We start from the raw sequence: 13,361 nt of genomic DNA, 5'->3' as shown, positions 1-13,361 counted from the left end.
ATATTTTTCTGAATTAAAAGTGAAAAAAGAACAAATTAAAAGTTAAATTGCTTAAATGATTTGGGAAGCAAAAAGGTTTGAGGAGGCCACAGAAATTATATAAATGCAATGAACACTACATTAGTAAACAGAAATATAACCTCTATCTCTCTCTCTGTCTCTGTCTAACTTTTTCCTAATAACCTTCGAAATCTGTGTTTTATTTTGCGAAAAACTTCAAAAACCTGAGGTGTGACTTCTTCTTGGTGTAGGAATTTGGTGGTTGTGTTTTCCCTCGTAAGTTGTGATCACTGACTTGTGATCTTGAAATGCTCTCTCAACGTGTTTCCTTACACAACATCCTGTAAATGTGCACTTGTAATAGCTCCTGCCCATCACACATTTAACTTATAGCTCAAGCTCAAGAGCCTCTTCTGTCATTCAGAATTGACAAGACAAAAAAGAAACACACCTTGGATTGGGATTCCCCTTGACGATCTTCTGACCATACTTTCTCCATCTGTAGCCATCTTCAAGAATGTCTATATCACTTGTTGTCTGAACCACCACTCTTGGCTCCTTCACATTCTCTTCTCTTTTCCTGCATTTCACACCAAATCCATTCACATCTCATTGTTTCCCTACTTTTGATTTCAGCTACTTACCTATGACTATTCTTTACCATCTCTTGGCGTCAGCTTCATCCTCGCCAATGTCATGACCTTCTCCACGACTGCTTTTCTGATGTGCTGCTACAGCGGTGGAAGCTGCTGATGATCTCTGAGTGGATTGAGGCTTGGGATGATTGTGGCTTCCTTTATACACAATCTCAGTGATCTGATCCTTCACAAGAGACGTCTCCACTTTCTTCTTTGTGAGACAGTTTGGGTACGTGCATTTGAAGTAACTCCTAGGGTTTTCGCTTCCTTTGACTTGCTTCTGCCCGTATTTGCGCCAATTGTAGCCATCATCAGAGGTTTTGTTACGCGACAGAGATTCAGATTTGGATAAATCCAGCTGGGGGAAAGGCTGAGTTACCATCTGATAAATGAGATGGTTGGAACTAGATTTTTCTTACAGATCAACCAGAAGCTAATATAAAGTTCAAAACAGGTCTTACAGATGGTATGAACAAGGGAGGAGTTGTGTTGTTGTTAGTGAAGGAAAAATTTGAGTGCTCCTTCCCATCTTCGTATTTGATTTCATTCTGGTCAATGAGCACACCGTTGTTCTTCCATTTCAGAGATTGCGTCGGAAATGAGCCTGTCGTTGGAGATGGCAGAATCTGTGAATCAAATAAAATATATTTGTAAGGAATACGACAAAACACAATCTTTAGGAATAATACAAAATTTCAAGAAAAGGACAAAGGGTTCTTGAAGTTAAATTGGTGATAATGAAAAACAATCATAGTTTGAACTGATAAATATGATTAGGAGAGACGAAGAAGAGATACGTTAGAGGAAGAGAAGAGGAGAGGAGAGTCGAGAAGGTCGGCGGGAGAAACACCTTTAGGCAGAGTGAAGTAAGGAGATGGGGAGAGAGGGAGCGGTGATGGAGTTGCTGATTTGAATTTTGGGACAGCTCTTTGGCGGTCTAAGGAGCTCATCAATGGTTAGGGGCTTGGGTATTGGATACTCATACTAGTCTTCTTCTACTTCTTCCTTAACTAAATTATGAGTTAAAAAGAAAGAGCTAGCAATTATAAGGAAGATATACATGTGACTCGGTGTGAAGCGTGTGTATTCAAAACACCCCAATGTTTGACTTTCATAGTTTGTTTTCAAGGCGGCTCTAATCACATCACTTTCAAGAACCCTTGAGATAATCTCGCGTGTACAGAATTCCAAAAAAAAAATATATATCAAATTCTTATCTCTCAACAACTAATACAGCAAAGCAAAAGATTGGACTAAGCAATTGTCATCTGATTTAAACTGTAAATAACCAAAAAAAATCCACCATACAAACATTACAAAACGCTCTACTCAGCTATTTTTTTATGGGTTTTTTCCAAAGTCAACAAAAAACGAAAATAGATAGGCTCAAAGCTGAAACAAGCAGCGAGTCTATGACACAGTAGAAAGACACGGGTCTTGATGAAGTTTAAGCAGCTTGTTGGGAAGCAAGTCTCTTCCGGGCTTCCTCAATGATGGTCAGCTTAATACCTTTACCCTTTGGTAGAGACACCCATGGCTTTGTTCCTTTGCCGAGGGTGAACACATTTCCCAACCTTGTGGCAAACTCATGTCCTGTTGAGTCTTGAATGTGTATTGTCTCAAAGCTTCCCTTATGCTTTTCCCGGTTCTTAATCACACCAACACGCCCTCTGTTTCTGCCTCCTGTCACCATCACAACATTACCAACATCAAACTTGATGAACTCCACAATCTTGTTCGCCTCGAGGTCTAGCTTGATGGTGTCGTTTGGTTTGATGAGCGGGTCAGGGTAACGGATCGTGCGACCATCATAAGTGTTCAGGTAAGGAATTCCCTTCTGACCAAACTGGATAGACCTAACCTTGCAGAGCTTGAACTGCGCAGGCAACAAACCAGAAATTAAACTTCTAAATTCCAATCACTACCCATAAAGTCAAAATTAGAGAAGAAGATGCAGCTTACCTTTGCTTCCTCATCCTTGATGGAGTGGAGACGGAAACGTCCCTTGGTGTCATACAGAAGACGGAAGTTCTCATTGGTCTTGGGGATGGATACAACATCTATTCAAAATCAAAATCTAACTAAGGTCAGTAAACAAAACATGCGACAAAAGGGAGGGTATAACCAAAAAGGAACATACCCATGAAGCCAGCAGGGTAAGTCTTGTCAGTCCTGACTTTGCCATCAACTTGGATATGCCTTTGCATCAGGATAGAGATAACTTCACGGTAAGTCAAAGCATACTTCAACCTGTTCCTGATGATCAGAACAAGAGGAAGACACTCCCTCGACTTGTGAGGTCCAGAAGATGGCTTGGGGGCCTGTAATACACACAGCATAAATGAACATTAAATAACACATCAACATTACAGAGCAACGCAATGAATGGTCTGGAAACACAAGTTTGAAACAAGAAAAAAGACTTACGAAGGCACCACCAAGTTTGTCAAGCATCCAATGCTTAGGGGCATTGAGCCTCTTTAGATGCTTCTTCAATCCTCTTGCCTGCACAATCACATTAACACATTAAAAGGTCAAACTCAATGAATACAAAGATATCACATTTGATATAAGACTCGTATAAAGGACCTTTCCCAAAATATCAATTGTCAAAAACAACAGAACAACGCAGTCTGAACATTCCCGTAACCTAAATTTCTGCAATCTAAACCCACACAAAACAGAACATACGGTCTACGGCATGAAAGGAGCCAAACTATAGTCGCCATTGTCCTAGGAAACTAACTAAACGCCAATAACTGAATATCCATGTTAAGATACAACTGAGCAGAAGAGAAAAACGCACAGAGTTAACATAAACTGAGAGTAAATCAAGAAATTGAGAAGACGAACCATGTTTGCAGGTGCTCTGATTCCTCTGCGGCTGCGTCCTCAAACTCACTCCACAATATATATCAAATGAAAAAAAAAAAAACTAAAACCCTAGAATTGGTCGCTAGTGGGCTTAAATGTACAGGCCCATTTATTTAACCAAGGGCCCTAAGTCAAAATCCCCAATGTCCCTAAATTATTAATTCATCTTTGTTATTGGGAACCTTTTTTATTATCATGGTAATTCTTATTTAAAATATTTGTTGCTGAGGTGGCACTAAATTATTGGTAAGTAAATATATTAATTACGTTTTTCACAGTGGAAGGCTTGACAAGCAGGAAACAGTAAATACAAGCATGATGTCCCTTTACATAATTAAAGAAATATTGTGAATTACACACTTATCATTTCATATGTTAAAGACTTAGGGTATTAGTCATGTGTTCCTTGAAGTTGGCCATTGCAGTTTTGGGCAATGTGACCAGCACCCTTACACCACCGTGCTTCCTCGGCAAGAAAATACAAATATCCGGCAAATATTTGGGAACCAATGGTACAATGTTCAACGATCCTCCATAACCAAAATCAACTTCGTCTAGCAATCCAAGTTGTCTCCAATCAGTGAGCAGCATGAACGCTCCGTTCCCTCCTTCACACGCTACCTTCATCTTCAACGTTCTCTCTGTCTCTCTAAGCTGCTCCAGAACGTACCTCTTATCCAGCGCCGCTCGTTTAGCCTCTTTGATGAGCGTCACCACATGGGACAACGGTGAGTTGTTCAGCTCGCTAGCCTTCATGGCTACATTGGCCTTGACGAATGCGTTTCCGTAGTAGCCTTCCGGTAATGGTGGATCCAAAATGCGGCGTATACCCACGGCCATTCCAAATAGAGATGTCCCGTCGGGACTCAGCTTCAAGGCCCTGCACCTTGCTCTCCAGACGTGAGCGGCAAGAATCTCTAGAGTCGTGACCTCCCCCGCAACCTTCTCCTTGAGCTGAGTAATATTTTCGGATGTCACGTTGAGTATCTCACATACCATGTCGTTGCTTGGTGTGTAGGGAGAAGTTGCCACAGAAGAGCAAGCCTCCCCGAAGTCAACCAGCTTCGGAGCTTGTCCCTCCTCCACTTGCCCTAGTTATATATATTGTATGTACAACTGTTAATTACAAAACTCTCGCATCATAATAAAATTTCAACAATAAATAAATATGTTACGGCAATCTATATTTATTGTCAACTGATATTGATCCAAAAGTCAATATGGTTTTTAACGAGTCTAATCTTTTTTTTTTGTTATGTAATAATTAGTTAATATATGTATACCGTTTAAGCTAAAGTTGTTAGAGGTGAGGCACTGTCTGTCCCAAACGGGGATGATGCTAGGTTGTGTCTTTCCTGCTGCGAGCTCAGTTAAGGCTTTGAAAAACTGAGACGCCCCAAAACCATCACACAAGGAATGAGAGAGAGCCGTTGCAAGAGTGATCCCTCCGCATGCAAACAGAGTGATCTGGAAAGCCAGGAGGTTATAGTCACCAGACGGCACAGCTACGTCAGAAGGTACAAGTTGGTATAAGTCTACGTCCATGTCCTCCAAATAATTGAGGGAAGAGAGAGTGCAGTCTGCGGTCGCCCTAACAAAGGGGACTCCTTCCTCCGGACTGCACCTCAACTCAAGTCTATGGTCGTGGGATCCCCGGTGTAGTTTTCCGGCGAGAGGGTAGTAATAGACAAGAGCATGGGAGAGAGCTTGCTGAAAAAGGGAAGCCGGATCGTGGACATCGTCTTTGGAGGATGGTGGAGGGTAGACATAGATGGTTTTGGCCAGGGTTTCGAGGTAAGGATCGTTGTCAAGTGTCGAGAGAGAAAGAGAGACATCAGGTGTTGCCTTTGAGGGTTTCACTATAATCACTTGCGATCTCTTCACCACCAAGGGACTCGATGAACTCATGCTTTGGCTTCCCATATTTCGATTTCTTTATCACATGCACTACTTGTGTGTAAGATATATAAACACAATTCGTAAGAACATTTAGAGGATATATTAGCTAGAGATGTGAGTTTGGTAAGATATGACTTTGAAGATTGGACATGGAAACTGCAAAGTCAAGTCTTATTTTTATATACATACAAAAGTGATTGGTTTATCCTAATCCCTTCCAACACTTTTCTATTGGAAAAATATATATAGGAACCAAAGAATTAGTCCTTCAATAACTGGAGCTATAGATATAAAAATAGAGGAACGTGGTAAGTCAAATGCATCAATAGATATGTTGATGTCTGGGGAGAGAGAGAGAGAATGAAGAAAACGCGTTTTCGCTTGTGGTGGTAGCCTAGTCCTCACGTATACATCACTCGTCATCATTTGCTCTATACATAAAATATTTCCTAGTGGCTTTATTTAATTTACGTTATCTTATAAACTGTCTTTCTATTTGGAGAACATCGACATCAAATCTTTTGAAACCGTAAAATGAAGACAAGTTTAGTAAATGGCTTGTTAAGTCAGTCATGAGGAGCCACGTACGATCACATGGTCACATATAGAGAGAGACTTGAGAGGATCATCATCAGTCAGTGGTTTGGACACGGTAAAATCCAATGATATGCATGTGTGTTGTACCATTTAATGTTGGACAGCTCTTGATCTCCATATGCAATAGTGTTTGAAGTAATCATTTGAGTTATCTTTCTTTTTGGATTTCAACTTAACCTTATAACAAGCGCAAAACAATCCAGTGATCTCCTCAAGCTCCAATTTTTATATATCCCTTTCTATGCTGATGAACCTATGACGCCAAACCATGCATATGCCGATATGCGCAAATTAATATATCCTTTGTCTTAGAGACATGTTCTCCTTGATTCTAATTTGGGCTCATCCACACTTAACTCTTATTTTGTCGAGGAATATTTTTATAAAATTTTACAATTGTGTAGTTCTTTTAAACTGAGGTTTGCATTGTAGTGAAGAATTATGAGAACACACTGAAACATGTGATGTAGTAGAAAATGATAGTGGTTAGAATAAAATATTTTAAAAGATTTGTTTTTATGAGAGCTCTCATAATTTTTTCTTTCAGTTTAAAAGATTTGTTTTTATGAGAGCTATCATTTATTATGTCACTTTTAAATTAAAAAAATCTCATAAATCTTAATAAAATAGTTGATTACAACTTAAATTTGAAATCTAATGCATAATAAAAAAAAAATTTATAATAAACAAAACTGAAAGCATGTAAATACCCTACATGAGATGCCAGTAGAAAATAGAAAAAAATTATTTAATTTTGAATGATCATTTTTAAATATTAAATAATATGAATAGTTAAAAATGAGAAATTCCCAAAAGTATTAGAAAATAGTTAATTTTGGCTACAATCATATTTTGAATCTTCCCTAGCAATATGCATAGAGAAATAATAATTGTGTTTTATAAAGCTCATGATCAAAGCAAACCTAGACTGTATATGTAACTTTTGGAATTAGTAGGAATTGGTAGTGAACATTATTGTTGAACCAAGTTCATTCTATGAAGTCAATAAAAAGAAAAAGCCAGCTTTATCGTCGACAAAAGGATCAACGGTGCATAATAGCGCATTAGGTGGACAATCCCACGGGCAACATATGCTCTCTGTCTATTCACTTCCACGCAATTTGTATATATAAAAAATCTTTTTCTTAGATTTTTTTTTCTTTTAAATTGAATTAAAAAAAAGAAAAGAATCCCAAAAATATAAATAAAAGAAAGAAAGCAGAACTGAGTCCACTAGTCAAAGCAGAGAGAGAGAGATCGATCAATACTTCCTCGTTTTGTGTTTCGGATTCATTGCCCGAATCGGCTTCATCTGTGAGCAAGGTGATTCATTCTTCTTCCAACTCTCTTTCGAATTGGTTTCCTCCAGGCTTTGCTTCTCAATAGAAACTGATATAAGGGGGTTAGAGTTCTGAGTCTTTGGATCCATTTTGTTCTGCTTTGTGGGTTTTGCAAATCCAGTTTAATGTGGAAGTAGCTTATCTAACTTGGTATAGATTAGTAAAGAACCGAGAATAAAACTCAAAAAAGTGATCTTTCTTGCTACGTTTAGGCAATATTTTTCTGAGGTAGCAGTTTAAGTTTTGTAGATTAGGATGGAGAACAAACCAACTGTATTAACTAACAGATATGAGGTTGGGAGGTTATTGGGTCAAGGTACTTTTGCCAAAGTTTATTATGGAAGGAGCAATCATACCAACGACAGTGTAGCTATCAAGATGATTGATAAAGACAAGGTTATGAGGGTCGGGCTTAGCGAGCAGATCAAGCGAGAGATCTCTGTCATGAGGATTGCTAAACACCCTAACGTCGTTGAGTTATTCGAGGTTATGGCAACCAAGTCGAGGATTTACTTTGTTATTGAGTATTGTAAAGGCGGAGAGCTTTTCAACAAGGTTGCAAAAGGGAAACTTAGAGAGGATATTGCTTGGAAGTATTTTTATCAGCTTATTAGTGCTGTTGATTTCTGCCATAGCCGCGGAGTTTATCACCGCGACATTAAGCCAGAGAATCTCTTGTTGGATGATAATGATAATCTTAAGATTTCTGATTTTGGTTTGAGCGCCCTTGCTGATTGCAAGCGGCAAGATGGTCTTCTACATACAACTTGCGGTACACCTGCTTATGTTGCGCCTGAGGTTATTAACCGAAAAGGATATGATGGCACGAAAGCGGATATTTGGTCTTGTGGGGTTGTCTTGTTTGTGCTTTTGGCTGGTTATCTTCCTTTCCATGACTCTAATCTGATGGAGATGTATAGGAAGATTGGTAAAGCAGACTTCAAGTGTCCCAGCTGGTTTGCTCCTGAAGTAAAGAGACTATTGTGTAAGATGTTGGACCCTAACCATGAGACTAGAATCACAATTGCAAAAATCAAAGAGAGTTCTTGGTTCAGAAAAGGTTTACAACTGAAGCAAAAGAAAATGGAAAAGATGGAGAGACAAGTCAGAGAGGTTGCTAATCCCATGGAAGCTGAAGGTTCAGGACGAAATGAAAACGGAGAAAGCCATGAGCCGCCCCAACTTGCTAGCTTGAATGCTTTTGATATTATCGCCTTGTCTACGGGGTTTGATCTGGTAGGACTGTTTGGGGACTTATATGACAAGCGAGAATCTAGATTTGCATCTCGAAAACCTGCTTCAGAGATCATTTCTAAGCTAGAGGAGGTAGCCAAATGCCTGAAGCTGAAGATAAGAAAGCAAGACGCAGGCTTGTTCAAACTGGAACGATTAAAAGAAGGAAGGAAAGGAATCTTGAGGATGGATGCAGAGATATTCCAAGTGACACCAACGTTTCACCTGGTGGAAGTGAAGAAATGCAACGGGGATACATTGGAGTATCAGAAGTTAGTGGAGGAGGATCTTAGGCCTGCTCTGGCAGATATTGTGTGGGTTTGGCAGGGAGAGAAGGAGAAAGACGAGAAGTTACTGCAGGCTGAACAAGGAGAGCCAGAACCATTGTAGCGTAACTGTATAGAAAAACAGAAGAAGCAAGCTCAGGAATTGTAGGAGGAACATGAAGACAGAGATACTCTCTCCCGGCTTCAGCTGAAACAGAAGCATCAAGAACCTCTAACGAACGATGACATGTGAGAAGCAAAAGCAGAGGAAAGAAAACAGGCTCAATTACACAACTTGATTTTGTTTACATATATATAGACTTACAAAAACAAAAATGTAGATAGTTGATTGTTGTAACAGTTACGAGCTCTTCTTTACCTTAATGTGTCGTGAAGTTTTGAACCTGTAATTTTGTTTCTTGAGTACCGTAAATGAATGATTGAAGATTTGATACAAAACAATAGCAGCAAGATTTTTGAGAAGTTTGTTTCTAAAAACTCCATGACAAAGTTGGTCTATCCAGTCTTTTGATTCATACATAAACTCTGTTACAGTCAAGACTAATATGTATTACTGGATCAATGGTTACTGGTAAGGACATAACAAACTCTTTCATTAGAAACTCAAAAAAGCAGATCAAAGAAGGTAAAAAAAAAAAAGGTATGGAGTGGTTTGAACTTAACCCAGTTTTCTGCTTAAAACTAAAGGAGGGGTATTTTCGTCTTTTCTGTTAAAAGTTTGCCCAACGAAAAAAAAGGCAAATTGACTAAATTAAATGAAATGAAATAATAGTTGACCAAAAAAAAAAAAGGAAAGAAAGTAATTCCTGGTTAATATTGTATATAAATAATTTTATTTATTTGAATATAGTTTTAAATTGGTTAAATCGTGGGGATGTCGTAGGGACGAACAATTCGGGAGTAAAGAAAAGAGGAAGAAATCGTCCGTTAGATCTGGTTTTTGTTGTTGTTGTTTGTGTGTGGCCATCCACCACCAAACTCTCTCGTCTTTCATTTCATACAAAAAATTAATGAATATTCCTTGTTATATAAGGAATTGATTTGCCCTTTAATTTCGAATCTCAAGGACTTTTCTCTGCGTGTCGTTTCAATTTACCCAGAAACCATCTCATCTCCTCTTTCGTTGTCCTCCTTCCAAGCGTTTCTCTGTGATCCAAACAAAAGTCTCATGAGGAAGAAGCTCGATACTCGCTTCCCTGCTGTAAGTTTTTCTTTTTCTATTATTGGGTTCCAGTCTCATGTCTTTCGCCTTTATTGAATCGATTTGGTTGTTTCATAATTTAGTGTTTGGATTTTGTCTATTTAATGGCATGCATCATCAAGGTCCTCTATTGAATACTGAGGAGCTATGTTTGTTGAGAGAACCTAGACTACTTCTTGTTCTCTGTCTCTGTTGAACTTTCAGTTTTTGCCTAGTGTATGTTCTTGTTGTCCACATGCGTAGTGTTTTATTTTTATGGTTAGTTATAAGGTTTTTATGAAAGTTTCCAACTTTTTAAGGATATCCATCTATTATTACCTCATCATGCATATATGCTTTGAGCATCGGAAATACTTACCCTTCGAATCTCTCAGGCTCGAATTAAGAAAATAATGCAAGCTGACGAGGATGTTGGCAAGATTGCTTTGGCGGTTCCTGTCTTAGTCTGTGAGTCACACATTCCTCATATTTACCTACTCCAAATCTTGACTTGTTTAATCTTTTCTCTAACTTTTCTTTTTTACTAATTACAGCAAAAGCTTTGGAATTATTCTTACAAGACCTTTGTGATCATACTTATGAAATTACTCTTCAACGAGGAGCCAAGACCGTTAGCTCATTGCACCTGTAAGTTGTTGATTGCCCCAACATCTTCTTAAAGCTTCTCACTGCACGCTGCTCATTCATACTGCCCCATAACAGTTGTAAATTACTTGGGTTTTCAGATGCTATAGCTATCAAATAACCTCTTGTCACTAAGCAGTATTGGATGTTACTAGTTTATTGGCTTGTTACCATTTCTTATGTCACCGGAACTTTATTCTCCAGCCTTCTTTATGTTACCACTTGCTTTTCCATAATTCTATATCTAAATTCATTGATTTGTCTATACTCCACAGAAAAAACTGTGTCGAAAGATACAATGTGTTTGATTTTCTAAGGGAAGTTGTCAGCAAGGTTCCTGACTATGGCCATGGGCATGGTCACAGTCAAGGCCATGCTGATGTAGCCATGGATGATCGCAATATCTCTAAGAGAAGGTTTGATCTTTTTTTATATCTGTTAGCTCCATATTCTTGGTTATTTTCTTGACTTTTTTTTTTCAAGCTGATTCACTTTTCTGATTGGTCAGGAAGCCCCAGGATGATGAAATTAATGACAGCGATGAGGACTTAAAGAAAACCAAAGTGGTGAGCGATTCATCTGCTCATATTGTCTTTCATTTAGGTTTATGAATGTGTTAATGTGATGCTTCATTTTTGTGATCGCTGCAGCACGAGATGGGACATGCAGGACCCAGCGGAAGGGGCAGAGGCAGAGGGCGTGGAAGGGGACGTGGACGAAGTGCAAAAACAGCGGAAAGAGAGCTTTTTCATCGCGAAATGGAGATAGAGCCAACCATATTGGTTGCACCACAACTTACTCAAGAAGAAATCAAGATGCATGCACCACCACAACAACATGGCAGTGAGAAGAAGGATGTGGATGAGCGGTTTAACCACACAAAGCAAGAGCTTGAAAGTCCCGACGACACAAACTCAGGGTTGGGTCGAGGTTTTGATCTGAACACACAATCTCTCGACATTGAGATAAAGCCGCCAGTAATCACAGCCTCAAGAGAAGAAATGAAACCGGAAGAATACCCATGTTGGTCCATCCCGGATATGGCCAATATCGATCCTATGCAGGTTGCTAATATGAGTAAGAGGTTAGACGAAGACGAAGAAGATTATGACGAGGAGGAAAGTTGAAAATTAGAACACAGGGCTCGTTAGTAGTATTGAAGTTGGATTTAGTAGGAATCATGATGTAGGATTAAAATAGAGTAGCATCATTAACAGCCTGTTTATGTAGAAAAAATGTATATTTTGGCTCTTGCTCTTCTTTTCCTGCATTTTTATGTTTGGAGAAATTATTGTAAAGTCTAATTATTTAATGTAGTTTTTTAAAGTCTAATCCGTCCAAATTAAAGCTCATTAAGTTAGGTTAGAGGTTTGAATTAAGACGCAGCACTCAACATTACTACTCATGAATCTATCCCAAAGAGCCATGTCAACAGAGACTACTTTGCCGAGGTGCGTGGCCAAAAGTTATGTTTACATTTTTCCTAAAGACCAAAGTTGCGTTTGAGAAGATGCTACCTGATGATAATATTTTAAAGCTTCGAAAGACAACACCATACTATGAAAGGAACTGGCCACATTTTTGTAGTTTCTACACCAGTGGTCAGTGTACAAGAGGTTCCGGGTATGGCTGGTGCAGAACATTAAAGAACATGAATCAATGGAGTTTCTTCTTCTTCTTACCTGATGCCTCCACACCAGCCATACCCGCGATATCGATACATGCCATCGCCTTACCATTTGTCACTGCCAAAATGACACGAGAATTAGTCTTTACCGTTCTAAATTACATAAATTTTCAGATGCTATATCAATTTTATGTGTTATGATCTAGTCCATTAGATTAGTCTTTAAGGTCTGTCTCTATAAACTTTTATTATCTTTGTACTTGCCATTGTATCAATGTTCCGAGCCCATCACACAGTACTCCTCCAAATAAAAATTCTTGAATAAACTCATCATTTCACACCCCATATTTGTGAGGACACGAAACCGTTTCTACTTTCCTCCTGACTCACTCAAAAATGACACATCATGTCTCAATTTCATTTTAAGATTTGATTGTAGCCGTCTGATGAGAAAGAATTATTTACTTTTGTGAAGGGGTAACTTAGCTTTTAGATGATATTATAATGATCAAATGGTCTAAGTTCGAAGATTTAACTTTTATGTCACACCTTAATGCCTTCTATGTCATTTATTTGCTTACCTCAGAGTCACTACAATGATGCCTTGCATGTTCCTCCTAAACCCTCCCATTACTTGCCCAGGTGTCCCCTGCCCTACCCTTTCTTTTCCCCCAGTTTTTTTTTCCAGTAAACAACTTATTATGTTTCTTCTCGAATCATGCAAAAGTGCATTATCAAAGTTTCCGCATCTTTTTAGCTACTAAAATCAAAAGTGAGTTTATGATTATTGGCTAGAAGTCTAGAACATAGAATGTAATAAGTATATATACATATATATCACAAAAATTCATATACGTTGAAGATTAGAAGGGGATACATAAACTTTTTTTTTTTTTTTGGGCAAAAAAGGTGATACATAAACTTAGTATACTACTTCCTATGAACAAATTTACTACGGACACTAGGGATTTAAGTAGACCATCCCTAACTCATCTTTAATTTTGGTTATCTATGTATTGATCACGAAGACTGATCGGTATT

General features: G+C 38.5%; 5 protein-coding genes across 5 annotated transcripts; 2 read left to right on the top strand and 3 right to left on the bottom strand.

The window, feature by feature from the left end:
• Positions 1 to 27: 27 nt before the first annotated feature.
• Positions 28 to 1,641, bottom strand: LOC17884195 (probable WRKY transcription factor 26). The gene is made up of 5 exons (XM_006288174.2): positions 1,436 to 1,641; positions 1,100 to 1,264; positions 662 to 1,020; positions 452 to 580; positions 28 to 367 (listed from the first exon to the last, which is right to left on the bottom strand). The coding sequence occupies exons 1-5, from the start codon at positions 1,586 to 1,588 to the stop codon at positions 217 to 219; spliced, it is 957 nt and encodes a 318-aa protein (XP_006288236.1). The 5' UTR covers positions 1,589 to 1,641; the 3' UTR covers positions 28 to 216.
• Positions 1,642 to 1,884: 243 nt separating this feature from the next.
• LOC17882877 (40S ribosomal protein S4-3) lies at positions 1,885 to 3,567 on the bottom strand. Its single transcript, XM_006288422.2, has 5 exons — positions 3,492 to 3,567; positions 3,066 to 3,143; positions 2,779 to 2,959; positions 2,601 to 2,698; positions 1,885 to 2,514 (listed from the first exon to the last, which is right to left on the bottom strand). Exons 1-5 carry the CDS (start codon positions 3,492 to 3,494, stop codon positions 2,086 to 2,088), a joined length of 789 nt encoding a protein of 262 aa, XP_006288484.1. The 5' UTR covers positions 3,495 to 3,567; the 3' UTR covers positions 1,885 to 2,085.
• A 185-nt stretch (positions 3,568 to 3,752) lies between these two features.
• LOC17882130 (spermidine sinapoyl-CoA acyltransferase) lies at positions 3,753 to 5,566 on the bottom strand. Its single transcript, XM_006287666.2, has 2 exons — positions 4,796 to 5,566; positions 3,753 to 4,603 (listed from the first exon to the last, which is right to left on the bottom strand). Exons 1-2 carry the CDS (start codon positions 5,433 to 5,435, stop codon positions 3,888 to 3,890), a joined length of 1,356 nt encoding a protein of 451 aa, XP_006287728.1. The 5' UTR covers positions 5,436 to 5,566; the 3' UTR covers positions 3,753 to 3,887.
• Positions 5,567 to 7,232: 1,666 nt separating this feature from the next.
• On the top strand, positions 7,233 to 9,330 carry LOC17882940 (CBL-interacting serine/threonine-protein kinase 2). Its single transcript, XM_006289290.2, is given in 2 exon segments — positions 7,233 to 8,956; positions 8,958 to 9,330. Coding segments are annotated over 2 exon segments (1,380 nt in total). The 5' UTR covers positions 7,233 to 7,603; the 3' UTR covers positions 8,985 to 9,330.
• Positions 9,331 to 9,763: 433 nt separating this feature from the next.
• On the top strand, positions 9,764 to 12,025 carry LOC17881808 (dr1-associated corepressor). Its single transcript, XM_006287915.2, has 6 exons — positions 9,764 to 10,069; positions 10,444 to 10,516; positions 10,603 to 10,696; positions 10,969 to 11,109; positions 11,202 to 11,259; positions 11,344 to 12,025. The coding sequence occupies exons 1-6, from the start codon at positions 10,037 to 10,039 to the stop codon at positions 11,818 to 11,820; spliced, it is 876 nt and encodes a 291-aa protein (XP_006287977.2). The 5' UTR covers positions 9,764 to 10,036; the 3' UTR covers positions 11,821 to 12,025.
• Positions 12,026 to 13,361: the final 1,336 nt, after the last annotated feature.

The sequence above is a fragment of the Capsella rubella genome, unplaced genomic scaffold (assembly GCF_000375325.1).
Source record: "Capsella rubella cultivar Monte Gargano unplaced genomic scaffold, Caprub1_0 scaffold_6, whole genome shotgun sequence".
Taxonomy (NCBI): domain Eukaryota; kingdom Viridiplantae; phylum Streptophyta; class Magnoliopsida; order Brassicales; family Brassicaceae; genus Capsella; species Capsella rubella.
The sequence above is the reverse complement of the archived record's forward strand: the minus strand, read 5'-3'. Positions and strand labels throughout refer to the sequence as shown.